Raw genomic sequence first — 26874 nt, forward strand, 5'->3', positions numbered from 1 at the left:
TCTTTCTTTTTTGAAGGATCGTTTTATTGGATATATAATAGAATTCTAGACTGACTGGCTTTTCATCACTTTGAATATGTTATCCTACTGCCTTCCTGACTCTCTGGTTTTTGATGAGAAGTCAGCTGTCAATCTTACTCTGAGGAACTCTTGTATATCATGAGCTGTTCTTCTATTGCTGCTTTCAAGACTCTCTTTGTTGTCAGCTTTTGACAGTCTGACTATGATGTATCTAGGTGTAGATCTCTGAGTTTATCCTGCTTGGAGTTAATTGGACTTCTTTGAGGTATGTACTAATGCTTTTCATAAAAATTGTGAAATATTTCAGGCAGCATTTCTTCAAATATTCCATCTGCCCCTCTCCTTTCCTTCTGTCCCTCTGAGGCTCTCACTATCTGTATGTTATTATGCTTCATGGTGTTCTGCAGGTCCTTGGGGCTCTTTTTGTTTTTCTTTATTCTTTGTCTTTCTGTTGCTCTAACTGGATAATTTCAGTTGACATATATTCCAAATTCTGATTCTTTGTCAGCTCAAATGTGCTGTTGAGCCCCTGTAGTAACTTTTAAAATTTCAGTTGCTGTATTTTTCAACTTCAGAATATCTATTTAATTCTCTTTTTATAAAGCCCCTATTTTTTTACTGATCTTCTCTATTTGATGAGACACTATTCTCATTCATTCCTTTAGTTCTTTAGACAGGGTTTCTTGCAGTTCTTTGACATATTTACAGTAGCTGACTTAAAGTCTTTATCCAGTAAGTTTAATGTCCAGGCTTCCTCTGACACTGTCTGTATTGCCTGCTTTTTCCCCTTTGTGTGGGCCATATTTTCCTGTGTTTTTCTTTCGTCATGCCTTATAATTTTATTGAAAACTGGACATTTTAATAATATGTGGCAACTCTGGGAATCAGATCCTATTCCACCATCTGAACTTGTTTTTCCTGTTATTTGTTGCTGTTTTAGTAACTTTATTAAATTAATTCTGTGAAGTCTATATTCTTTGTTGTGTGTGGTCATGGAAGTTTCTGCCTGGTTAGCTTAGTGGTCCATTAAGAGACAGAGATTTCCTTTCATTAAATGCCTTGAACCAATAAGTCTGTTAGCCTTTGCCAGGGGCTCTTTGTATGTATTGTGACAGCAGTCAGTTTACAACTCTTAGCCTTCATTCCTGCCTCTGCAGAGCCTTAAGTTCACTAAGAGTAGAGAGATTATGCCCTTCTCAAGTCTTCCCTGGGCATGTGCACAATACTGCACACCTGTGTGGTCTTCTACAATCCCAGGAATATGCTGGAGCTTTTCAAAGCCCCTTATGGACATCTCATTCCCCAGATTTTCCTTTTCAGTTTTTGGCTAGCCTCTGATTTTCCTTGTTAAATTTTTGGCTAGCATCTTGTTTTCTCCAACTGGTAATGCTGCCTTAGGCAGCTGTGATGTTTAATAATTCCTACTGACTATTTCAACATACACTTAAGGATAGGGTTTCTTAGCAGGCTCTGAATAAGGCCCTATGAGTGAGCTCTGGGGAGCTGCTGGACATGTCAAATGGTGACAATTCACTGGAGATAGAAGTTTTAGGGTACTCCAGATACATTGTGCATCGTCCTGTGGTTGTAAGGTTACTTACTAGTTGTCAAAGCTACTGTAGAGCTGGAAAGAGGGTGACGGGAATAGGGCAAGCTAATATGCCATAAAACTCGCTGTACTTACTAAGATCCAGCCAGTTTTCCTTGATTGTTGTCATCCTTTGGTTAACTTCCGGAGTTCTGAAAAAGTTTATTTTGATCATTTTTGTCACTGTTCTTATGATTTTATGGAGGAATAGATTTTCAGGGGCCCCTGCCATGCTACTCCAAAAGTGCTTCTCTCTGCTGACTTGCTTTCTGAACCTACCTTGCTCTTAGAAATTTGTCTATGTCATATGTCCTCTTTTTAAGAGCTGTGAGGAAAAAATTTCTGTAACACTCTCGAGTAGTCATTTAGGTTCCTTCTAATGTTTAGCTGTTCCAAACAAAACATCAATAAACATTTTAGAAAGGTACATCTTTAGGCACAAACAGTTGGCTATTTCTCTACAAGGTAGAATTATATAAGTGGAACTGCTATGTATAACTATATGCACATTTTAAATTTTGATAAATAATTCCAAATTGCCTTAAGATTTTTAACAATTTATGAATCTGTTGCAATTTCTGAAGGCCTATCATCTTTGTGGGGACTGGATATGACATGATATTTTATGTATGTGTGTGTGTATGCACATGTGTTTATATGTAAATATAACATGACATTATATATTTATCTACTCATCTATTTATGTGGTTAATCAGATAGAGGAGGACTTCACTATGTTAGCTTAAAGCTTCCTGATAACTAGACGAGGCTGAGTATCTTTTAACATATTTCCAGCCCATTTTAAGGTCCTTTGTGAACTCTCTGCTCATTTTACTTTTCAAAACTGATTGAGGAAAGTTTTTTCTAAATTCTGGAAATTAATCCTTTCTGTGTATGTCTACTTTTTCTTTTATGTCTTTCATTTTTAGGGTCCTGCTTAGGAAGCGTTTCTTACCCTAAGATAATATAGTGGAATATAATTTAGGTATTACAAATCTAGGTTTTTCCTTTGTTCTTTTCATAAATTTCTCCTTTTTTCCATGAATTTTTCCTTTCATGAATTTTCTCCTTGCTCCTTGGAACTCCTTAAGCCAGTGGCTTTTATTGCCTTGGAGGTGGTGGAAAGTGATAGCTAAAACAAAAGGATGGCTTAGTTTTGAATTTCAAATTACTTTTAAAAGGCCATAGAACAAAAGACAAATCAAGAAGCCATGGCATTTTGATTCACAAGGCTTTTTGACAAAATGAAAAAAAATCCATCTTTTTATAAGCTTATATAACTGAATTTATTCATCTCTTCTAAGTTTGGATTATTGACTTATAACCCTCCAGTGTTAGTGACTTTTTAAAGGAATTGCTGTAGTGACTTTTGGGATTTTGTTGTTGTTGTTGTTGTTCCCTTATTAAGGATTTCTACTTCTTCTTGGGTCAATTTTCTTCTTCTTGGGTCAATTTTCTTCTTCTTGGGATAATTCATATCTTCCTTTAAAAAACCATATGGGAGGCAGAATAATACCTAAGCCCTTAATTCCCAGAGTCTATGAATTTGTTACCTTACATGGCAGAAGAGACTTTGCAGGTATGATTAAGGTTAAGGATGTTGAGATGGAGAGAGTATCTTGGGTTATCATGATGGGCCAACCTAACCCTGAGAGTTCTTGAAGAGGAAGGCAGAAGAATGAGCTACAGAGAACGAACTCAAGAAGAAAGAGGAGAGAATTCAAACATGAGAAGGGCTTGACCTGGTGTTGCTGGCCTTAAGGATGGAGAAATGGGGCCATAAACCAAGGAATATGTCATCTTCCAGAAGCTGGGAATGGGTCTCAGTTAACAGACAGTAGGGGAATGAGGACCTTGGTCCTGTAGTTAAAAGGAACTGAATTCTGCCAACATAGCAGATAAACAAGGAAACAGATTCTTCCCCAGAGCCACCCAAAGCCTTGATTTTAGCCTAGAGAAACCTGTGTCAGACTTTTGACCTAGAGAAATGTTAAATAAATTTGTATTGTTTATATCACTAAGTTTGTGGTAATTTTTAAGTCAGCAAGAGAAAACTCTTCTACATTTTCAACTTATAAAGTTGTATATAGTAGTCTCTTACAGCAACTTGTCCTTCTTCTGTATCTTCAGTTTTCATAATTCTTATTTTGAACGTGTTAGTATTTTTCTCTCATTTATTCTTGATCGGACTCACTGAATGTTGGGTTACTTCATTGTTTTTAAAGAACTATCTTTTGGTTTCACTCATGTAATCTGTTTTATTATGTGCTGTTCATCTTTTACCTTTATTCATACCTTTACTTACTTTAGTTGTATTTTGATGTTTGCTTTCTATCTTGCTGAGTTGTATGTTTAGATATTTTACAGTCTTTCTTGTTTTCTAATAATTCATTTCTTCTGAGTGGCCTTTTATCTCTGTCTTTCAGGGTTTTGGTATTTGGCACTATCATTATCATGAACTTCTACATTTGTAATTTTTAAACATTTCCTTATTAGTTCAAGAGATCTTTAGAAGAATGACTTTACCTTTACAAGTGATGGGATATGTGTGTGTATAAAATAAATAAGTATTTGGGAGCGGGGAGGGTAGCAGGTCTGTTGATAGACCTAAATTCTTACATGTCCCCAAATGTCTATTTTTTTTCTTCCCATGTGAATGTTAGCTTGGCTGAAAATAAGACTCTAGTTCAAAACAACTTTTCCTCAGAACTTTGAAAACAAACTTAAATGTCTTCCGGTCTTTGGTTTTACCAATGAGAAATCTGATGTCTATCTGATGATTATCTTATAAACAAACTTTTTGTTTGTTCTCTCTGGAAGTTTCCTTGAAGTTTTGTAAATCTTTTATGGGGTTCCTAGGGTGTGTCATTTTTACTTTCATCCTGCTTATGAGATTTTTTTTTTCTATCTCTAGGCCAAGTATCTTTCTTCAGCTCTGGGAAATTTTCTTTATTACTCCTGTGATATTATACTCTACTTATCATCTCTAGACTCTCAATATTTGACATTACAGTTCAATTTCTGAGTTAATCTAAAATTTCAGGTAGAAGCATTAAATTTTTTTATACTCCTAGAAAAAGTTAGCATTTTGGGGACCATTATAACTTTTTTCATTTTCTTCCAAAATGAAAAAAATCGTTGTAAGCAGTTATATCTATTAAATCTTACAACATTTAGTTGTCTTGAATATTTTCTGAAGGGGGAAGGCATTATATATCAAATCTAATTATATGAAATTTGCATGTAAAATTCTATCAAAATCTGTTGAAAAGTTTTTCCATTCAAAAGAAATTACAATATAATAAAACAAAAATCTTCAGAAGCTTTCCAGGTTTGTATAAATCGTTTTCACGTTGAAATTATATTAAGACCCAAAAACCTTTTCTTTGATTCTAGATTTTATATGTATCGTAGCTGGGTACTATTAATTTTTGTTTCCAACCTTCTCTACATACATAGTTCCCTAGTTTGCCTATTCCCCCTGCAAAAAAAAATCAGAAAATTAAAATACACTTCAGCAATGTGATATTTGCAAAATGCTTGTCCATGTATATATCTGGACCTTTACATATATTATTTCATTTAATCCTAATGACACTGTGAGATGGTTATGTATGAGAAAATTGAGGTTTGGATGCTTTAATTCACTTGCTCAAGAACCCAGTTATGAATACCACTAGAAACATCCTAAGTTAAACCCAGATTTGTCCAAACTTAAAAGACTATGCTGGCTGGTTGCGGTGGCTCACGCCTATAATCCCAACACTTTGGGAGGCCAAGGCCGGTGGATCACCTGAGATCAGGAGTTCATGACCAGCTTGGCTGACATGGCGAAACCCTGTCTCTACAAAAAATAAATATATAAATTAGCTGGGCATGGTGGTGCGTGCCTGTAGTCCCAGCTACTTGAGCAGAATCAGGAGAATCACTTGAACCCTGTAGTCCCAGCTACTCAGGAAGAAGCAGGAGAACCCTGGAGGCAGAGGTTGCAGTGAGCTGAGATCGCACCACTGCATTCCAGCCTGGGTAACAACGGAGCAAGACTCTGTCTCAAAAAAACAAAACAAAACAAACAAAGAAAAAAAGACTATGCCAATATATATAATTAAATTTAAATTCCTGAATCCTGCAGAATGACTCCAAGGAATTATTATTTCAAAATGACAAAAAAAGTTTTGGAAATAGGCCTTTCTACCCAATTTTTAGGATACATATATTTTGTGAATGGCTTTTCCTAGGAACAGAAAATAACTGATGGTCAGGCTTCTTGTATTCAACTACTAGTGTTCCTGCTTATATTACAATGGACAAATTTCACTAAGGGCAGGAAGTGCGGTCATTACCAGTTTCACCTGCTGGGAAAAAAGCTAGCACAGTGCCTGCACATTGTGGGGCTACAATAAATGTTTGCTGATGTTCAATCTGGAATATCTGAAAATAATTATAAACACTAATGCTGATAACAGAATTACAATGTGAGCCACACATGCAATTGCTAATATTTTAGTATTCACACTTAAAATGTAAAGATAAAATTATTTTAATAATCTATTATCAGCCTGACATGAAGACAAAAAATTGACAAATTTTACATTCATTTTTTCATACTAAGTCTTCAAAATGCAGTGCATATTTTATACTCACAGCATACATTTCAAGAGCTCAGTGGCTACATGTGGCTAGGGGATACCATATTAGACAGCAACTAATGGTCATATTTTTCATGACATGAAGGTTATTATATTTTGTGACTATTGTAACAAAATAAGGTAATGATATGTCTGGGAGAAATCTTTAGAATACCTGCTTTAATAAATTAGCTTATCAGTTCTTTACCGTATGAGAATAATTAAACATCCAGAAAGAATTTGAAAGCATTTGTTCCCTTGAGGGGCAACAACACCCAGGTTTCTTTTGCAGCTATTATCCTGCTTAGTAAACTTCCTTTTCAGTGGTAATACTAAGATCAGCTCTTATCAAAACTTATCTGTGAACTATAAAATTTCAAATTGGTGGTAGTATTAATAAGGAACCTAGCCTACATCTCATATTAAAAACATATGTTTCTCCTCAATTATAAAAATTAGCTTACTAACATTTTTGTGCCCTCTGGGAACACAAACATTCAGACCCTTAAGAAAATGGAGTCACCACTGTAAACTAGTTCAACCATTGTGGAAGTCAGTGTGGCGATTCCTCAGGGATCTAGAACTAGAAATACCATTTGACCCAGCCATCCCATTACTGGGTATATACCCAAAGGACTATAAATCATGGTGCTATAAAGACACATGCACACGTATGTTTATTGTGACACTATTCGCAATAGCAAAGACTTGGAACCAACCCAAATGTCCAACAACGATAGACTGGATTAAGAAAATGTGGCACATATACACCATGGAATACTATGCAGCCATAAAAAATGATGACTTCATGTCCTTTGTAGGGACATGGATGAAACTGGAAAACATCATTCTCAGTAAACTATCGCAAGGACAAAAAACCAAACACCGCATGTTCTCACTCATAGGGTGGAATTGAACAATGAGAACTCATGGACACAGGAATGGGAACATCACACTCTGGGGACTGTTGTGGGGTGGGGGGAGGGGAGAGGGACAGCATTAGGAGATATACCTAATGCTAAATGACGAGTTAATGGGTGCAGCACACCAACGTGGCACATGGATACATATGTAACAAACCTGCACAATGTGCACATGTACCCTAAAACCTAAAGTATAATAATAAAAAGATAAAAAAAAAGAAAATGGAGTCACCAGAACATGTTTCCAAAGGGATGATGGAGGGCACAGTCTACTGTCCATGCCTGCAGGTTCCACACCTGGAGATTTAACCAACGGATCAAAAATATAAAAAAATAAAATAAAATAACAGGCCGGACACGGTGGCTCATGCCTGTAATCCCAGCACTTTGGGAGGCCGAGGCAGGCAGATCACTTGAGGTCAGGAGTTACAGATCAGCCTGGCCAACATGGTGAAACCCCGTCTCTATTAAAAATACAAAAATTAGCTGGGCATGGTGGCGCATGCCTGTAATCCCAGCTATTCAGGAGGCTGAGGCACAAGAATCACTTGAACCTGGGAGGCGGAGGTTGCAGTGAGCTGGGAGCGCATTACTGCACTCCAGTCTGGGCGATAGAGTGAGACTCAGTCTCAAAAAAAAAAACAAAAAAACAAAAACCAACCAAACAATACAACACAAATAGCACAAATAAAAATACAGTATAACAGGCTGGGTGCAGTGCCTCCCACCTGTAATTTCAGCACTCTGGGAGGCCGAGGCAGGAGGACTGCCTGAGCCCAGGAGTTTGAGACCAACCTGGGCAACAGAGTGAGAACCAAACTGTGAGACAGAGTAGTGGTACATGCCTGTAGTCCACTGATTTCTACAATAAAAATGAAAAAGTAGCCAGGTGTGATGGCACACACCTGTGGTCCTACCTACTTAGGAAGCTAAAGAGAGAGAATTACTTGAGCCCAGGGGGTAGAGGCTGCAGTGAGCCATGATTGCACCACTGCACTCCAGTCTGGGCAACAGAGTGGGACCCTGTCTCAACAACAACAACAACAACAACAACAAACCCAGTATAACACAGCATTTCCATTGTATTTGGTATTATAAGTAATCTAGAGATGAAGTATAGAGGAAAATGTGCATAGGTTATATGAAAACGCTATACCATTTTATATGAGACTTGAGCATATGTGGATTTTGGTATCCACAGGGGTCCTGGAACCAATTCCCCACAGATACTGAGGGACAACTGTATTTCCTCTGGAGATACATAGGAAAAGCCCAGGTACCTGGAGTAGTCTTGCCTCAAGACAAAAGGATGCACTCTCAGACTTCTCTGCCTTTTTCATATCTAGCATGCGCAGAATCTGATCACATTTGTATGGCACACTGGAGTAAATGGATGTGGGCTTATCCAGGCTTCCCCTGGACAGCTCCTGGGCTGTTTGGTCAGTATTCTCAGCAAGCTTGTAACCCCATAAGCTACATAGTGGTTCCAAAGCTCTCGACATACCTTTTTTTTTCGACAAAGAGAGGAACAGCACGAAACATTTTTGTTGCACTAAAATTTAAAGCCTATTCTTAGAGGCACATTCTAAAATATGCTGCTGGGGGCCCTGCCCAATTCCCTCTTCAGGTCCAAGGCACTTATTTCCCCCAGCTGCTGGAAATGCTGGCTGCTGATGGCTCCCCTGAGTTCTTCTCTGGAAACTGCCCCCAGCTGAAGAGAGCTTCCTTGCCCAAGGTCATGCCCCTTACCTGGGAATTAACTCCAATCCAGTGACTGGTTTGAGTTGACAAGTAAAAGCTGGCCCCCTTGCCTCAAGGTGGACAACTCTAGAGGACTACCCCAGCCCCAGAGGGTTCCAGCAGCAACTGCAAAGCGGTTTAGCTCTCCCCCTGCCAATGTTGCTTCTTTCACTCCCCAGGTACTGATCTCAAGGATGCTGCCCAATAAATGTCTTGACCATAAATCTGTCTCACAGTTTGGTCTTCAGGATTTCTGACCCATGACATTTATTTAAAATTATTTTAGATTGTAAGACATTCTTAAATACATTAAATATAGGCTCATTCTTAAGCCATCTAGGGTGTGCATGTATTAATGCATGTAGGTAGTCTTTCATTCATGACCAAACATGGGGAACGAGCCCTATGCAGAGTGAACTTATGAAATGCCTAAAGAAAGCTCTCTAGCACTGGGGAGGGAAGTATGAACATAACAGAAGCTCTTAAGAAACTCCCAAAATAGCCATGCAGGGAATACAGACTTGTATACACACTAACCTACAACCCTAGGTAGCAAAAGCGAACACTGAAGTACAAACAACAGCACTTGTGTGCACAAAAGGGGGAGTGTCCAATCTTGTCTCAGACAATTAAGAGTGTGAGCTAGATCTTAAAACTCAAGAGGAAATGGTTGTGGTGGGTCAGGGAGGGTCCTTTCTAGTGGAGAACACAGTATTTTCACAGGCATTGTACTAGGAACATCTAGCTTAATCAGGGCCTGATTAAAACCTTTGGTGCTCCCTGCCATCAATATGTAATTGAAAATAATATCAATATCAAAGTAAAAAGAAAGATTAAGTTCAACAGAGTGCTTTCTAAAAAATTTGATGATTATTTCAATGTTTTTTGGGGGAGGATCAATTATCAAATTTTTTCCGAAGTTGAAGGTACCCCATTATACACCATGGAATTCTATACAACCATACAAAAGAACATCATGTTCTTTGTAGGAACATAGATGGAGCTGGGGGCCATTATCTTTAGCAAACTAACACAGGAACAGAAAACCAAATACCACATGTTCTCACTTATAAGTGAGAACTAATGATGAGAACACGTGGACACAAAGAGGAGAACAACAGACACTGGGGCTTACTTGAATGTGGAGGGTGGGAGGATGGAGAGAATAAAAAAAAACTATTGGGTACTAGGCTTAGTACCTGGGTGATGAAATAATCTGTATAGCAAACCCCCATGCCACACATTTACCTATATAACAAGCCTGCACATGTACCACAGAACCTAAAATTAAAGGGTTTTTGTTTTTTTTTAAGAAAAAAACCAAGTTGCTGGTACCCTAAACATGAGCTTAGTTTCCCTCTTGATCATCCAGTCTGCAGAGTGGAGGATAGTGGGAAGATGAGGCCAGATCAAGGGTCTGACAGATCAAGAAGAGCTCCTTATTCTCATCTTAAGGGGTCTGGCCTTTATTTCATTGGTGGTTGATGGCAGTTAGTTACTACAGATTTTAGGCCAGAAAATTGAGTGAGGATTATAAGGGCTTGGTTGAGTGACTATCTGTTGCGTTGGTCCAGGCAAGAGATTATGGCCTTCAACTGAGTCTGTGGTGGTAGATTTGAGAGATGTTTACAGGGTAGAATTCCCCAAGCCACTATCTAGTGGGTCAGACACAGCTAGGATTGAGTCTGAACTCGGTTGATATCTAGTTGTATGGCCTTGAACAAGTCACTGACCCTCCACTGGCCATAGTTCTCATCTACAAGTGGCTGTGTGTCCTAAATGATAATGTAAAGGGTTTAGTGTGGTGTCTAGCATATGCTCTGCGTAGACATAAACCATGTCTAGTGGAAGGCATAGAGATGGCTTCCAAATCTAGAGCACATAGTTTAATATGCAGTACTCTGGATTGTGGATTCACAGGTTCTCTCTTGACAGGATCATTGAAACCCCTCCTGGTAGGACACTGGCTGCACTTCTCAATGATTTCCCACAGACTTCAACTAACTGGCACTAGGTATAGAACCATCATATATGCGTCACATAAGACTGCCTGGTAGAGCAACTGAAATCCAGGCCACAGTCTGCTTATTAAGTCATGTGCCCTGGTGTGAGCTATATCTGCACAGAAGTAGTTATCTTTTTTTTTTTTTTTGGTAAGTTGCACAAAGTTATTGATCGGACGAGACAAAGCTGTGTCTAGCTATCTTATGTCCTTCCTTCCTTCCTTCTCTTTCCCTCTCTGAAACACTCAATAAAAGTACTGTGCCCTGTGTGCTCTATGTCATTGGAGGTAATTTGTCAAGAGCCTAAAATGACTGAATGAGCTTCATAGGCATCAGTGGAGATTCCTGACTGCAAAATGGCTGGTGGAGAAGGAAAGAGGAAGGAAAAGTGCTTATTAAGCTCCTACCATGTCCCATGAATAATATTTTCATGGATTTTTTATTACTAAATTCGATAGGAAATAAGAAAAGGGGGTGGGCATGTTACCAAATAGACAGGCAGAACCCCAGTACACCTGAGGTCATCTGAGGAAGGTGGATACTGGACACCCAAAGGCAAAATGTTCAGGAGGCCAGGAGGTCTACGGGGGGACTTGCTGGGAACGTATAACCTAGATGAGCAGAAAGGGAAAAACCTGGGAACCCCTGTTCTGTGGCCACAGAAAGGGGATAACTTTGACTTTATATAGTGACCAAGACAATGAGGCATCTGGTCCCTATATAGTAACAGTTTGTTTCCTTGCAGACTTCAGTGATAGACAGCAAAAAGGCTAATGTCTACTAATGAAAGACATGCATCTTGCTGTCACAAGAGTGAACAGACACAGGTTGTACTTGATGCCCCTGGAACAGACATTCTCTAGCCTGACCACAAAAGTCAAACACTGTTGGATTGGGTACCTGCATGCAAACATGTGTCTTTAGAATATCAGAAATAATAAGAAAAGACAGATGTGTGGAATAAGCTCCTTCATTATTTGATTCTGAGAGTCAGAGAGGTATTTGAGGAAAGCGCATAATGGTGCTATCATCACCACTACCTGAGCAGGTAGCACCCTAGAGCCCTCACTATGCAACAGGTGCTGTGATGATGTCCAGCAACAACCCTTGAAGTAGCTGCTCTTATTCCCTCTTTACAAATAAGAGGTTAAGTAACTTCCCCAGGTCATCCAGCAAGGCAGTGATGGAGCCTGAATTCAAACCCAGGCTTGACTCCAGGGCCCGTGCTAGACAAAACTGTACCACCCTCCCCATCTCATAAGGGTTGTGCCAAGTGGGCTGATGTAAATGTGACCTAAAATTAGATTAAAGCAAAATAGAATGAGGCCTTTTGAAAGTAAAGGGCAAATTCTGATCTTGTTTTCAGTCCAAAAACAACTCATTTATTCAATGTCTTTTGGAATAGATGTTCCACAAAAATGCATTTTCTAGCTAACTGATGCTTCCCAAAATTCATTTTACATATATTTCTCTGCCTTAAAATGATTACACTGAACATAATGGAACTACTTGTTGTGTTTCAGGTCTATCACATCTCAACATAACCAGAGCAGCCAATCAATATAGTGCCATCTATGAGGACCATTTTTTGTTTTTTTGGTATCTTCCCTCATTCTTGTGAGTGGAAGCTGTCTCTTTTTCTTGTCATTACTCTGTCCTACTCCGGCTGACTGACTTGATATCCCTCTCCTTGTTCTACCAACTTGTTGCTTTTCATTTACACTGGGACATTTTTGTCAGTGCTTTCTTCTTGATGGTCCAGAGAGAAAGTCACCTCCAAACAAATGAGCTCTTACCACATTAATGTGACTCCCACATTATGCCTCAATTTAATATATATTTTTTTCTCCTGGAAGAAATCATAAGAAACTTAACAATGGTTACCCTTGGGGAAATGGGCTGGCAGAAAGGTGGGAGGAGAAAATGGAGATTCCCCTGCATCCCCATTTTTCATGTAGTACCTTTAATTAATTGGAATCATCTAATGTCACATATTTTAGTTTTACCTTAAGAATATCAACAGTGGTTACTTGGACAGGAAGTTTTTTTTTAACCTTTTTATATTTAAAACAATCTGATGTCACAGACATCTGTGTATATGTATATGCATATTTACATCCATAACACAAATGTATATATACAAATATAAATTTTAAAGATACCTATGGAAATTATTTTAAAAAATCTAAATTTCTTTCCTAATGGTCCATTTTATGTTAATACCTAAATCTAGTCATCCCTCAGCATCCATGGGAGATTGGTTTCAGGACCTCTGTGGATACCAAAATCCAAGCATGCTATAGTCTCTCATATAAAAAGGTGGTACTATTTTTAAATAACCTACGCATATCCTCCTTTATACTTTAAGTCATCTCTGAATTATTTATAATACCTAATACAATGTAAATGCTATGTAAATGGTGGTTGTACCATTTTGTGTAGGGAGTTATAAGAAAAATGTCTGTATATGTTCAGTAGAGAATCATTTTTTTTTTCTGAATATTTTTGACCTGTAGTTGGCTGAATCCAGAGATGTGAAACCCATGGATACAGAGGGCTGACTGTACTTCTGTTGTTACAAATTCCAGATTCTCTTTAAAAATAGACTTTAAACCAACAAAGATCGAAGGGGACAAAGAAGGCCATTACATAATGGTAAAGGGATCAATTCAACAAGAAGAGCTAACTATCCTAAATATATATGCACCCAACACAGGAGCACCCAGATTCATAAAGCAAGTCCTGAGTGACCTACAAAGGGATTTAAACTCCCACACAATAATAATGGGAGATTCTAACACCCTACTCTCAACATTAGACAGATCAACGAGACAGAAAGTTAACAAGGATATCCAGGAATTGAACTCAGCTCTGCACAAAGTGGACCTAATAGACATCTACAGAACTCTCCACCCCAAATTAACAGAATATACATTTTTTTCAGCACCACACCACACCTATTCCAAAATTGACCACATAGTTGGAAGTAAAGCTCTCCTCAGCAAATGTAAAACAACAGAAATTATAACTGTCTCTCAGACCACAGTGCAATCAAACTAGAACTCAGGATTAAGAAACTCACTCAAAACCGCTCAACTACATGGAAACTGAACAACCTGCTCCTGAATGACTACTGGGTACATAATGAAATGAAGGCAGAAATAAAGATGTTCTTTGAAGCCAACCAGAACAAAGACACAACGTACCAGAATCTCTGAGACACATTCAAAGCAGTGTGTAGAGGGAAATTTATAGCACTAAATGGCCACAAGAGAAAGCAGGAAAGATCCAAAATTGACACCCTAACATCACAATTAAAAGAACTAGAAAAGCAAGAGCAAACACATTCAAAAGCTAGCAGAAGGCAAGAAATAACTAAAATCAGAGCAGAACTGAAGGAAATAGAGACACAAAAAACCCTTCAAAAAATTAATGAATCCAGGAGCTGGTTTTTTGAAAAGATCAACAAAATTGATAGACCGCTAGCAAGACTAATAAGAAAAGAGAGAAGAATCAAGTAGATGCAATAAAAAATGAAAAAGGGGTTATCACCACCGATCCCACAGAAATACAATCTACCATCAGAGAATACTACAAACACCTCTACGCAAATAAACTAGAAAATCTAGAAGAAATGGATAAATTCCTCGACAAATACACCCTCCCAAGACTAAACCAGGAGGAAGTTGAATCTCTGAATAAACCAATAAAAGGCTCTGAAATTGTGGCAATAATCAATAGCTTACCCACCAAAAAGAGTCCAGGACCTGATGGATTCAAAGTCGAATTCTACCAGAGGTACAAGGAGGAACTGGTACCATTCCTTCTGAAACTATTCCAATTGATAGAAAAAGAGGGAATCCTCCCTAACACATTTTATGAGGCCAGCATCATCCTGATACCAAAGCCTGGCAGAGACACAACCAAAAAAGAGAATTTCAGACCAATATCCTTGATGAACATTGATGCAAAAATCCTCAATAAAATACTGGCAAACCAAATCCAGCAGCACATCAAAAAGCTTATACACCATGATCAAGTGGGCTTCATCCCTGGGATGCAAGGCTGGTTCAACATATGCAAATCAATAAATGTAATCCAGCATATAAACAGAACCAAAGACAAAAACCACATGATTATCTCAATAGATGCAGAAAAGGCCTTTGACAAAATTCAACAACCCTTCATGCTAAAAACTCTCAATAAATTAGGTATTGATGAGACGTATCTCAAAATAATAAGAGCTATCTATGAGAAACCCACAGCCAATATCATACTGAATGGGCAAAAACTGGAAGCATTCCCTTTGAAAACTGGCACAAGACAGGGATGGCCTCTCTCACCATTCCTGTTCAACATAGTGCTGGAAGTTCTGGCCAGGGCAATCAGGCAGGAGAAGGAAATAAAGGGTATTCAATTAGGAAAAGAGGAAGTCAAATTGTCCCTGTTTGCAGATGACATGATTGTATATCTAGAAAACCCCATTGTCTCAGCCCAAAATCTCCTTAAGCTGATAAGCAACTTCAGCAAAGTCTCAGGATACAAAATCAATGTACAAAAATCACAAGCATTCTTGTACACCAATCACAGACAAACAGAGAGCCAAATCATGAGTGAACTCCTATTCACAATTGCTTCAAAGAGAATAAAATACCTACGAATCCAACTTACAAGGGATGTGAAGGACTTCTTCAAGGAGAACTACAAACCACTGCTCAATGAAATCAAAGAGGATACAAACAAATGGAAGAACATTCCATGTTCATGGGTTGGAAGAATCAATATCGTGAAAATGGCCATACTGCCCAAGGTAATTTATAGATTCAATGCCATCCCCATCAAGCTACCAATGACTTTCTTCACAGAATTGGAAAAAACTACTTTAAAATTCATATGGAACCAAAAAAGAGCCCGCATCACCAAGTCAATCCTAAGCCAATAGAACAAAGCTGGAGGCATCATGCTACCTGACTTCAAACTATACTATAAGGCTACAGTAACCAAAACAGCATGGTACTGGTACCACAACAGAGACATAGATCAATGGAACAGAACAGAGCCCTCAGAAATAACGCCCCATATCTACAACTATCTGATCTTTGACAAACCTGACAAAAACAAGCAATGGGGAAAGGATTCCCTATTTAATAAATGGTGCTGGGAAAACTGGCTAGCCATATGTAGAAAGCTGAAACTGGATCCCTTCCTTACACCTTATACAAAAATTAATTCAAGATGCATTAAAGACTTACACGTTAGACCTAAAACCATAGAAACCTTAGAAGAAAGCCTAGGCAATACCATTCAGGACATAGGCATGGGCAAGGACTTCATGTCTAAAACACCAAAAGCAATGGCAACAAAAGCCAAAATTGACAAATGGGATCTAATTAAACTAAAGAACTTCTGCACAGCAAAAGAAACTACCATCAGAGTGAACAGGCAACCTACAGAATGGGAGAAAATTTCTGCAACCTACTCATCTGACAAAGGGCTAATATCCAGAATCTACAATGAACTCAAACAAATTTACAAGAAAAAAACAACCCCATCAAAAAGTGGGCGAAGGACATGAACAGACACTTCTCAAAAGAAGACATTTATGCAGCCAAAAGACACATGCAAAAATGCTCATCATCACTGGCCATCAGAGAAATGCAAATCAAAACCACAATGAGATACCATCTCACACCAGTTAGAATGGCCATCATTAAAAAGTCAGGGAACAACAGGTGCTGGAGAGGATGTGGAGAAATAGGAACACTTTTACACTGTTGGTGGGACTGTAAACTAGTTCAACCATTATGGAAGTCAGTGTGGCGATTCCTCAGGGATCTAGAACTAGAAATACCATTTGACCCAGCCATCCCATTACGGGGTATATACCCAAAGGACTATAAATCATGCTGCTATAAAGACACATGCACACGTATGTTTGTTGCGGCACTATTCACAATAGCAAAGAGTTGGAACCAACCCAAATGTCCAACAACGATAGACTGGATTAAGAAAATGTGGCACATATACACCATGGAATACTATGCAGCCATAAAAAATGATGACTTCATGTCCTTTGTAGGGACATGGATGAAACTGGAAAACATCATTCTCAGTAAACTATCGCAAGGACAAAAAAACCAAACACCGCATGTTCTCACTCATAGGTGGGAATTGAACAATGAGAACACCCAGACACAGGAAGGGGAACATCACACTCCGGGGACTGTTGTGGGGTGGGAGGAGGGGAGAGGGACAGCATTAGGAGATATACCTAATGCTAAATGACGAGTTAATGGGTGCAGCAAACCAACACGGCACATGGATACATATGTAACAAACCTGCATATTGTGCACATGTACCCTAAAACCTAAAGTATAATAATAAAAAAAAAATAAAAATAATATATGTCTTGTGTGTGTGCCTGTGTTTAAAGCTTTTTGATTTGTGAATAAATTCATAAATAAATATGTCTTGACAAAGGTTTCTGGGGGTAAGTATGCAATTTCTAAAACTAATTTTGAAGAACCTCACTGAGTTAAGTCTTTGATAAACAAGGTCTGCTGTGGCTTTTTTTTTGGTGTGTGATTGCAACCTACACTGCAAGATATAAAATGAAATTTTTGAATAATTCTCTAAAAGTTACTTATTGATATAAATTATGGAATCTCACCTTATATTCAGGTTTTTTCTTAAAAATAAAAGCCCATATAACTGCTGTGTTAAAAGTCAAAGATACAGACGTAAAATTTCATTAGAAAAAAAGACTATCTATAATCAAGGAATCATCAAAAGTATTGATATTTACTTTATTTCTTGAAATTTACTTCATTGCTTTGAAAAAAGACACCTGGGAAAGTCTAAATAGTTTAATTCCTTGACATTGATTATATTAAGCATAGATAGAATTTTTTTTTCTGCTACCACTATTTTGGTTTACTTCTACTTCCCCTTGTTTCTTGGTACTCTTCAGGGAATATGTTGAGGAAGACAAAAAGTGACTTCCCCAAATCAGGTAGGTGTACTCTCATTGTCTATCATTGTCAAAATCATCATCACAGACTAAAAGCTGTTTATTTGTGATTCACATCTATTAAAGTAGCTGGAACTCTCCTTATCAGACTGATACAATCTCTGCTAGGGTATGGGAGGCAGAGGTGATTCTGAATAGGGTATCTAGTAAAAGAGCTGGTTCCCAACTATGTAGGCCTAACTGGGTCACCTAAAGCAAAGGTAATGCCCAAACAACCAGGTAAAGCTGTAGGGAAAGCCAAGGGACCAATGAAAACAGAGCTTGACACAGCAGCAGGCACTCAATAAATACTTGTTGAATAAACAAATGAGATAATTCTACTTACATAACACGAGGTATTTGAACAAAACAATACAACCTCCCTCTTTGAAGTTCTAGTTAAACAGTTATGTTACTCCTGTGGCTCTGGTTTGTAGGAACAAAACTGGATTTATTAATAGCATATAAGCAGAAGTCAGAATAAGCAAGCCGACTCTTAGCTTTTCTTTCCATAGGTATAAATTGGGCTCCATATCCTATGTCTTACAGAGAAGCCAAAGATCTACTCTGTAGCAATTAATGTTGGGACAACAAAACACATGTTAAAAAGTTGTCTGTGGGGCTCAGAATTTAATTTTAGAAAACAAATTTAAGTCTTGTAAATTCTCTCCATACCAGATGATCACATTAACATTCATCTAAGTGCAAAGCTAAAGAGAAATCATGCAGACATTAGCTGCCTTTCCTCTTGTCCATGCTATTATACTCCTCTATTATGTAGATCATTTAACAGACAGCAAGAATGAACAGTTCTTCATGGAATCCCTGAGCTAGAAAAGCCCTTGAAGTTCATCTGGTTCAATTACCAGAATACCTCCCGAAACTATACCTGTGAGACACAGAACTATATATAGAAGTGAAAGCTTACTCCTCTATTGCCACAATGTGGTGGGTTTTTGTTTTTTAAGTTAACCCAATATATCAATCTCTTAATCACAACCCATTCTTTTCTGTTCCGCCCCCCCTAAAAAAATGGATAATATGAGGACTTATCATTATTAAAACAGTATTTTAATACTACTAGCATGACTATATTATGTGGTATTTTAAATTAAGAAAAACATGATATGGATTTTAATTAATACTGCTATCATTTTAGTCTGAATTTGAATAGGAGATTCTTAAAGTTACTCTAGGCTTCCATTTAACACAGAAATCCTCTCTATGGCATATTTCATCTAAAAGACTGCATAATAAAAGATTAATGCAGCCACTTTAAGTATTTATATGTTTTAAAATTGCATAGGAGGTAGATGATCACTTTTTCTATTTATTTAAAAACTATATTTTTCTATATTTTGAACAAATGGATATGGTATTTAAACATTCTTTTTTTAAAACCATTGCCAGTTACCATAAATGAAGATTTGCTACACTGTACTTTAATTGTGTTAATATAATTCATAATTCAAAGGCAATACTTAAAAACATTTCAAAATCAGGTTGTAATTATTTCAGGTAAAATATAAGTATTTCTGGCTAATCATAGCACATAAGATGTCTCATTTCAGAACTAATTGGTCAAATACTGTCACACAGCACCAGTGTAACAAAAAGAATACCTCAGTGTTAGCTGGCACACAAAGTATACTATGTTATAATAACCGCAAAATATAGGGTGAATCAGATTTTGCAAAGAGGCTTGTGCACACCTAATAGAAAACCCACATCACAGCCATTTTCGGCATCACCAAGGTATGACATGAGAGGGGACTTTTGTTCTTAACAATAGTGCCACTCAGTGGCTGAACAATGGTAGTGAATTGAAAACAGTAATGAATGGAGGGTGGGCAAAAAGAAAAATGGAGTTTTGGAGTAGGCAATGATAATACTGTAGGCAAAGAAAAAGAAACACTATGTTGTTATGGTAACTGTACCTTGGAGGTCAGTTAGAGTCTGGACAGGAACAGAAACCTGAGCATCGCTTCCTGTAACTACATCGCCTGGATTTCATAAGAAAAAATAATTAGATTTCATATAAAGGAAATAATCAACTTCACTTTTCTTTTATACTGAATGTTCTAATACTTTAATCAAATTACTAAAAATATAGTACAAAAGAAAATAATGCACAAGCTTAGAAAAATATAAAATATTTTTAAAGAAAATAATTTTTAAGAGCATGTTTCCTAGAAATGTTTTGTGTTTGTTTTTCTTAAAGAAAACATGAACGAGTTTCAACTAGAGTATAGGAAACTTCAGCAATCAAAAGATTTTGCTGAGCATATTTCATGATGCTACAAATATTAGTGTGATTTTATATTTTCTCTTTCATCCAAAAGTAAGTTATATGTCATTTATTTAAAAATAGGCATTCTTTTGAAATTGATTTCCTCCTATATCAGACAAAATTTATCTTTAACTAGAAACCCACTTCTTCAGTGATAAGATAAAGACTTAAATAAGTTCTAATTTCATATTAAGTAATGAAAAGATTTCTTAAGTTACCACATGTACTTATAAATGTCAACATGTAAAAATAAATCTGTGAACTGCATACCCTTAACTTGATATACTTATTATAGGCAAGATTTCATTTACAAATTGGACTTATATTAAGTGCTTAAAATAATGACGTGTTCAAATTAAAAAAGCAATTTAAAATATAGACAAAGGAAACAGGAAAAAAAAAACCAAGTGCATTTTAAGAACATGAGAAAGGAAAAGGAGCATAACAGGAAATCTCATGAAGAACCTGAGGTGCACTAACATTTGGAAGGAAGACTTTTTGGTTCTTTGATTTCCTTCCTGGATGACAAAGTTCAACACTAAGCATAGTCACTGTCAACAGAATCATTCTCTGGATATATCACCATCTGAAGGCCTATGCTATTTTCAGACTAACAAGCTAAAGAAAAAAGCATTTTAAAAAAGCATCATATTTTCTATGCATGATCATTTATGATTGACTTGTTTCCCCTTGAGCTTTTATATAACATATACGGTAATAAAAAAATCAACTTTTGAGTTAAATGACATATCCTCAGTGTTCTGACCACTATGACTTACAACATGGCCAGCTAATCTGGAAACTCTTAAGTTGTAATTATACCATCATCATCAATTAACAGTACACACATTTAGTCTCCTATAATTGAAATAAAATCTATAAATAGGAACATACCACAAACAAGTGATAAACAGCTTTTAGTGGAAATGGGCCCCAGATTTTCATAGTATATGAACTCTAAATTCACTGATAAATGGTGTGCCTACTTTCTGTATATTTGAAGGAGATTTTCAATTCTGTGCCTGCTACCTGTTTTACTCTGCTGCTTCTAGATCACCTATTAATGTATAGAGACTGACAACTCATTTTAACATTAAATATCACCAAAACAATTACAGGGAACATCTGGGCTGCTCCTTCACTATCTTACCCCAACACACAGACAAACTACAGAATGTACTTCAAGCAACACATGTGAGTTTGGATTACAAACAAACACAACTGTCCCCCTATCTAAGCATACAAGCACAAGTAATTGAAAGTTAACTGATTATGAAAACCATAAACAGTTTCATCTTTATAAACAACCATTTTTCAACACAACTTTCAAATTTTCCAGCAGAGTACACTAAAAAGACTATTACATTATCTTTCCTCAAAGGCACTAAGTAGATGACTGTTCTGAGATAGAAATCACTTAGCAACACAAGCCAAGATCCTGACAGGCTAAATATTGTGTTCACTGATCTATGGGACCAGGTGATACGCGTGCAGCTTTGTCAGTGTGACAGCACAGCAGGATACATGTGGGAAACACCAGCATAAAGAACCAATGTTGGAGAAGTATTTTTCACTGTAGAGTTAATCAATACATATTCTACCAAAACAACCACAGATTTTTAGAGGTGGAAGACTCTCCAGGGATTAGCCCAAATCTCTTATTTCAGGGTGAGGAAACAAGAGGGTCAGAAAGCTTCAGAGTGTTGCTTAGGGCTCATCAATGGATGATTAGAGAAGAGCAGCAAACTACACTATCTTCTATCGTCTACTTCCATAAACTGTTCTCTTTGCCTTTTGTTTTATCCATACCTTTGTGTGGGAAGGAGCATTAGCAGGAACTTTTATAATTAATCTGAAGGTAAACAAGTTTTTGGGTTTTTTTGGTAGATTGACATGAGAAGAACAAACCACAAGTACAAATATAGAAGGGTTGCCGAACAAGGCTACTTCCTTTCAGCACAGGGATCAGTTAAAATGCCCTAGTGATAATAATGTTCCAAATACTTTGCTTAAGTGCTCTGTTGTCTCCTTATAACTGGGGACTTGGTTTTCATCAATTGTTCCATCTCCATGCACTTCCTTTCTCACTGTGATATTAATACTTGACATTTCCTTGGAGACAAAACTTTATATTTCTAGTCATTTGGCTTAGTTCCTCAGAAAATTTAAGCTACAACATTAAGAGATTCTCTGATTCATTTGCCTGCCATCAGTTAGAATTACAACTGACTACAGCTTGTTATCAAAGCAATATTGAAATCGTATTTGTTTAGAACAATAAAACAGTACAATTAAGAAATATGTAAAATAACATTCATTTCCATTCTGGAAATGGGTATATCTCCTGGCATTAAAATACATTTACAACATGCTAATGATTTGGTCTCTTTTTTAAAAAATATCATGTATGACAGCTCTACGTTAAAAAGAAAAGAATGTAATTTTCAACGAGATATTCTTTTATTCTTTTTTTTTTTTTTTTTTTTTGAGATGGAGTTTGGCTCTGTTGCCAGGCTGGAGTGCAGTGGTACGATCTTGGCTCACTGCAACCTCCACCTCCCAGGTTCAAATTATTCTCCTGCTTCAGCCTCCTGAGTAGCTGGGACTACAGGCGTGTGCCACCACACCCAGCTAATTTTTGTATTTTTAGTAGACACGGGGTTTCACCATGTTGGCCAGAATGGTCTCCATCTCTTGACCTCGTGATCCACCTTGGTCTCCCGAAGTGCTGGGATTACATGCGTGAACCACCATGCCCGATATATTCTTATGCATGGTAAATTGAATATTCTCATAAAAATTTAAATACGAATTATATAAAATCTAGTATTTTACATAGGCAAATAAAAATTGAATAGAAGGATAACATGATGTAACCAATAGAGGAATACAGACACGCATGGGTGTGTGCATGTGTATGTACACACATTCATTGAATAATACTCAACATTTATATCATTGGGGAAGAAAGTCCATTTAACATAAGTTTACCAATTTAAATGTCACTAAGTAAAATCAGAAACTAATTTTGAATGTAATTTCCTTAAACAGAGTATATGGAACATACTTTTAAAATATTCTTACTGACAATATTACTCATGTTATTGTCAACACTAATTATTGAAAACTGATGTAACAGAGGGATCCCTTTAAGACATGAATGATACTTGGGTCAGGATGTTTGCTCTGACACTAAGTGGCCCCAAACTGCTTGTGAAGTCTTAGGATTGCTTTTTAAATATTTTTTGCCATCAAGATACAACTTCTTGCTTCTAGAGTACAGTTAGCAGAGTCCTACTACTAAAAATAAATGTAGCTGTTTCCAATTTCTTATGAAAAAGGGGACCTAATACATTATGACTCTTCAAAAATAGGTGAAAACTAAAAATGCAAAGGTTCAGAGTAAGAACCTGAAGTGCTCTCTTATGAATACAAAACATGAGGGAGGTGAAGCTCTGGAAAGGCCCTGACACAGAAATTAGCTTACCTGAGTCCCAGTAGAAAATCTGCTACCAACAGCAGTGCCCTCACTCATCCAGCGAGAGACATGGATTGGGCGATCTCCCAAGTTTCCTCTGCTGTAACATTCTGTGGTTCTAACTTTTAGTTTATGGACTCATACACTTACTTTGGCTGCTTGAAATTTTGTTTAGTTTCTCCCTCCCCACTGCTTAAGATTCTAGTTTGTATTCCTTAGAAGTGAAGCAGCTGGGTGAGAGACTGCAAGCCTAGTGTACCACTTCCTCAAAACAACTGTAACGCACCAATGAATGCTGTGACTAGTGAAGTCCATGGTACTGGAACTTCTCATTTTGGACTCCCTTCTAGTGAGAAGCATTACTATACAAAGTTAGCAGAGAACACAGTCAACTGATCTCAATTTCTGTGTTGTGTTAATTCATGCCATCATACCGTATGGGCATCTACAGGACAAAGTTGCAAGTATACTAGGATATAAATGTTAAAAAAAAAATTACCTCATAAAATATTCTTAAGACCGACACAGTATCTAATATTCCAACTTTATATAACATATTAAAAAAGTAAGTTTTGCATTAATTTCTATTCTAGGAGGTTGGTTCCTCACAGGCAGGTGAAGAAATCCCAGGCTACACTGTGAATGTTTTCTTTATATCTACTAGTATTTTTTCCTACCTTTGTTCAATTGCACAGGCATGCTTTCTGATTTCATCAGCCTCTGCTGCTGCTGTTGCTGTTGCAAGTGATGGCTCGGGGCCTCTGCTGAGGTCCTGGTAGGAATTGCAACAGAGGAGGAGCTACTGCTGTTGCCTCCAGGTACAGGGCCACCTGCACTGCCTGGAGCCATTGCTGGGGAAATCAACTTTCTTCCAAAATTAATCAGGCTATTAGAGACCTTATTTATATTCAGGGGAGCACCTTTGGCATTGGTCCTGTTAAAAAAAGAAATGGAGAGGCATTATTTACATAAAAGGATGATTCTATTTCACATAATTAATTGGTATAAAAGCACACCTTGTCTGCTTTGAAAAAGGTCATTTACTAGACCAGCTATATAAACTGAGAAGTGAAAACTTAAAGTTACTACAGAATAATGAGTTTCTTAAAAACACAGCTTATGGAAAACAGTATTATTTACATTTCATTCATTCATTCAACAAATAGAGCCAACACTGCTGGGTTATGAGGACATAATTGCCCCAAAATAGACACAGTTCCCTTCCTGGAACTTCTAGTCTAGTAGGGAAGAAACATATTAATCAAATAATCACATAAATAAACATATGCTTAAAACCTGTGACTGGACTATGAAGGAGAGGCTAGGCAAGTCGTGGGGTCCTCCTAGAAGGGGGCATCTATGAAACGAAGCTAAGAGTAGATTTCTTACCAGCCCTGGCACATGAGTACTAGGCCAAATTTAATATGATTTTAAAAATAAATGTGTCTGACAGTCATGAAGTAAATTCCTAAAAGTTATGTCAAGTGCCCAGTTCTTTGCAATTGTCATCTATCCTTATTCTCTGCCCCAGAGCTCCATATCCTCCTTCTCCACTTCCCTAGTTTATTTTTCTCGATAGCACTTTTCATCATCTGACATACTATATATTTCATTTATTTATTTGGTTATCATTTGTTCACCTCTTCCAAACCCCATTCAAATACAAGTTTCATGAGGGCAAGGATTTTTGTCTCTTTTGTTAACTATTATATTGCCATTGTCTGGTACATCATAGGTACTTTATTAATAATATTTGTTAAATGGTAGCAGCATCTACCCATAGTCCGTCTTTTCACCTGCCACAATGGAAGACCAGTTTCTCCATTTGTGCTTTGAATCCCATCTCCTCTGACTTTCAGAGATTGTTATTCCTGCATTCTCCTCTCCTGCATCATCATTTTCTCCTTTTTTACTCTATCATTTCCATTAGCATACAACCATGGTGAGTATATGCATATGTATACTAAATTCTCTACTGAACTCTTGTTCAAGTTACCATCCCATTTCTTCCTCTACTTATAACATGTTTTTTCAAGGTATATTAAGGTGCCGCTTCTGCTTCCTCAGTCTTTGGTCCACCAAGCTCCAGCTGTGGCCTATTTGCCATTGCCCTAAAGCCATTCCTCAAGGTCACCAATGACTTCACATAGAAGTTCCAAAGGTCTATTCTTATTTGACTCTACCTCTCAGCAGCTATCAACTCCCTTAACCACTACTCTCTCTCTCATATTTTGTCTCTTGGCCAGCACCTGTATTATAACTGTGCCTGGCAAATAGAGGGCACCAAGTTAACATTTGTTAGATGAACAATTCCCAAATGACTCAGAATCTTGCAGTATCTTAGGGCTATTATCTTTAAGACCAATTATGATTACAGATTATTTTAGTTGTGAAGGAGAGTCCAGCTCCATGACAATATTGAAGTTTGTGTTTTTATTGCCCAAATCATTAATAGAAATGAAATAGCTCACATTTTGCTTTTTTCATAAAAATGGAAAATTGAAAATCAACTTTAAGAGATCTACTTATTTGATTTTAATTAACTTTATTTTTACTATAATTTCCTTCTCCCAGATCCAGCTGTCAGCACTTACATGGTAATTCTACCTTTTATATGACAGCTATAGCCTTGCATTACTACATGTTGCTGTAAAACAGAACAGATCCATAGTTCTATAATAAAAAGGAAAGAACACTAGACTTCTTCCTTCCATAAAGTTTTTTCTAATGTTACTAGCTAATGTTATGGGCTAGGTATTAGAGACTTACATTGCTTTGGAGGTAGGACAAATCAAATTTAAAATATGAAATTCAGCTTTATAAAAGAAAGATCTATTCATTGTAACTCAATGAAGTGTGAAAAAAATTTCAAATGGTTCCTTTGGCATCAAGTTTCATCTTTAAAGAATTCAGCTATTTAAATGTCCTTCCAAAAATTATTAAAAATAATGTTTCCTAATGGAGATAAGGATATAAAGTGATTATACACCACTTACTTTCATTTTTAAGGTGCTTCCTAGTGAAGTAGAGCATTCTTAATTTACATTTACTATAGGTTGGCAATAGAGGAGGCACTCAATATATGTTTATTGAGAAAAAAGAATGAATGAAATGAAAAAACTCATAAATTCTGGATTAACTAGGCATTCACCTCTGGCATTATATTCCACTCAGCAGCCTACATACATTCCCC

The 26874-nt window shown here is 37.1% G+C and overlaps 1 protein-coding gene across 37 annotated transcripts in view; it reads right to left on the reverse strand.

Moving 5' to 3' along the window:
- The window catches only part of TBC1D5 (TBC1 domain family member 5), a 598207-nt gene that overhangs the window by 61531 nt on the left and 509802 nt on the right, over positions 1 to 26874 (reverse strand). For 19 of the 37 annotated variants that reach the window (XM_063611384.1, XM_063611393.1, XM_063611387.1 and 16 more), the window contains one exon: positions 24359 to 24615. In XM_063611384.1, the coding sequence (XP_063467454.1) occupies positions 24359 to 24615 (257 nt within the window). Of the gene's footprint in view, positions 1 to 19850; positions 19917 to 24358; positions 24616 to 26874 lie in introns of all 37 variants that reach the window. The other 18 variants (XM_063611375.1, XM_055295545.2, XM_055295540.2 and 15 more) reach the window with 1 other exon arrangement.

Source organism: Symphalangus syndactylus, chromosome 10, assembly GCF_028878055.3.
Source record: "Symphalangus syndactylus isolate Jambi chromosome 10, NHGRI_mSymSyn1-v2.1_pri, whole genome shotgun sequence".
NCBI lineage: Eukaryota > Metazoa > Chordata > Mammalia > Primates > Hylobatidae > Symphalangus > Symphalangus syndactylus.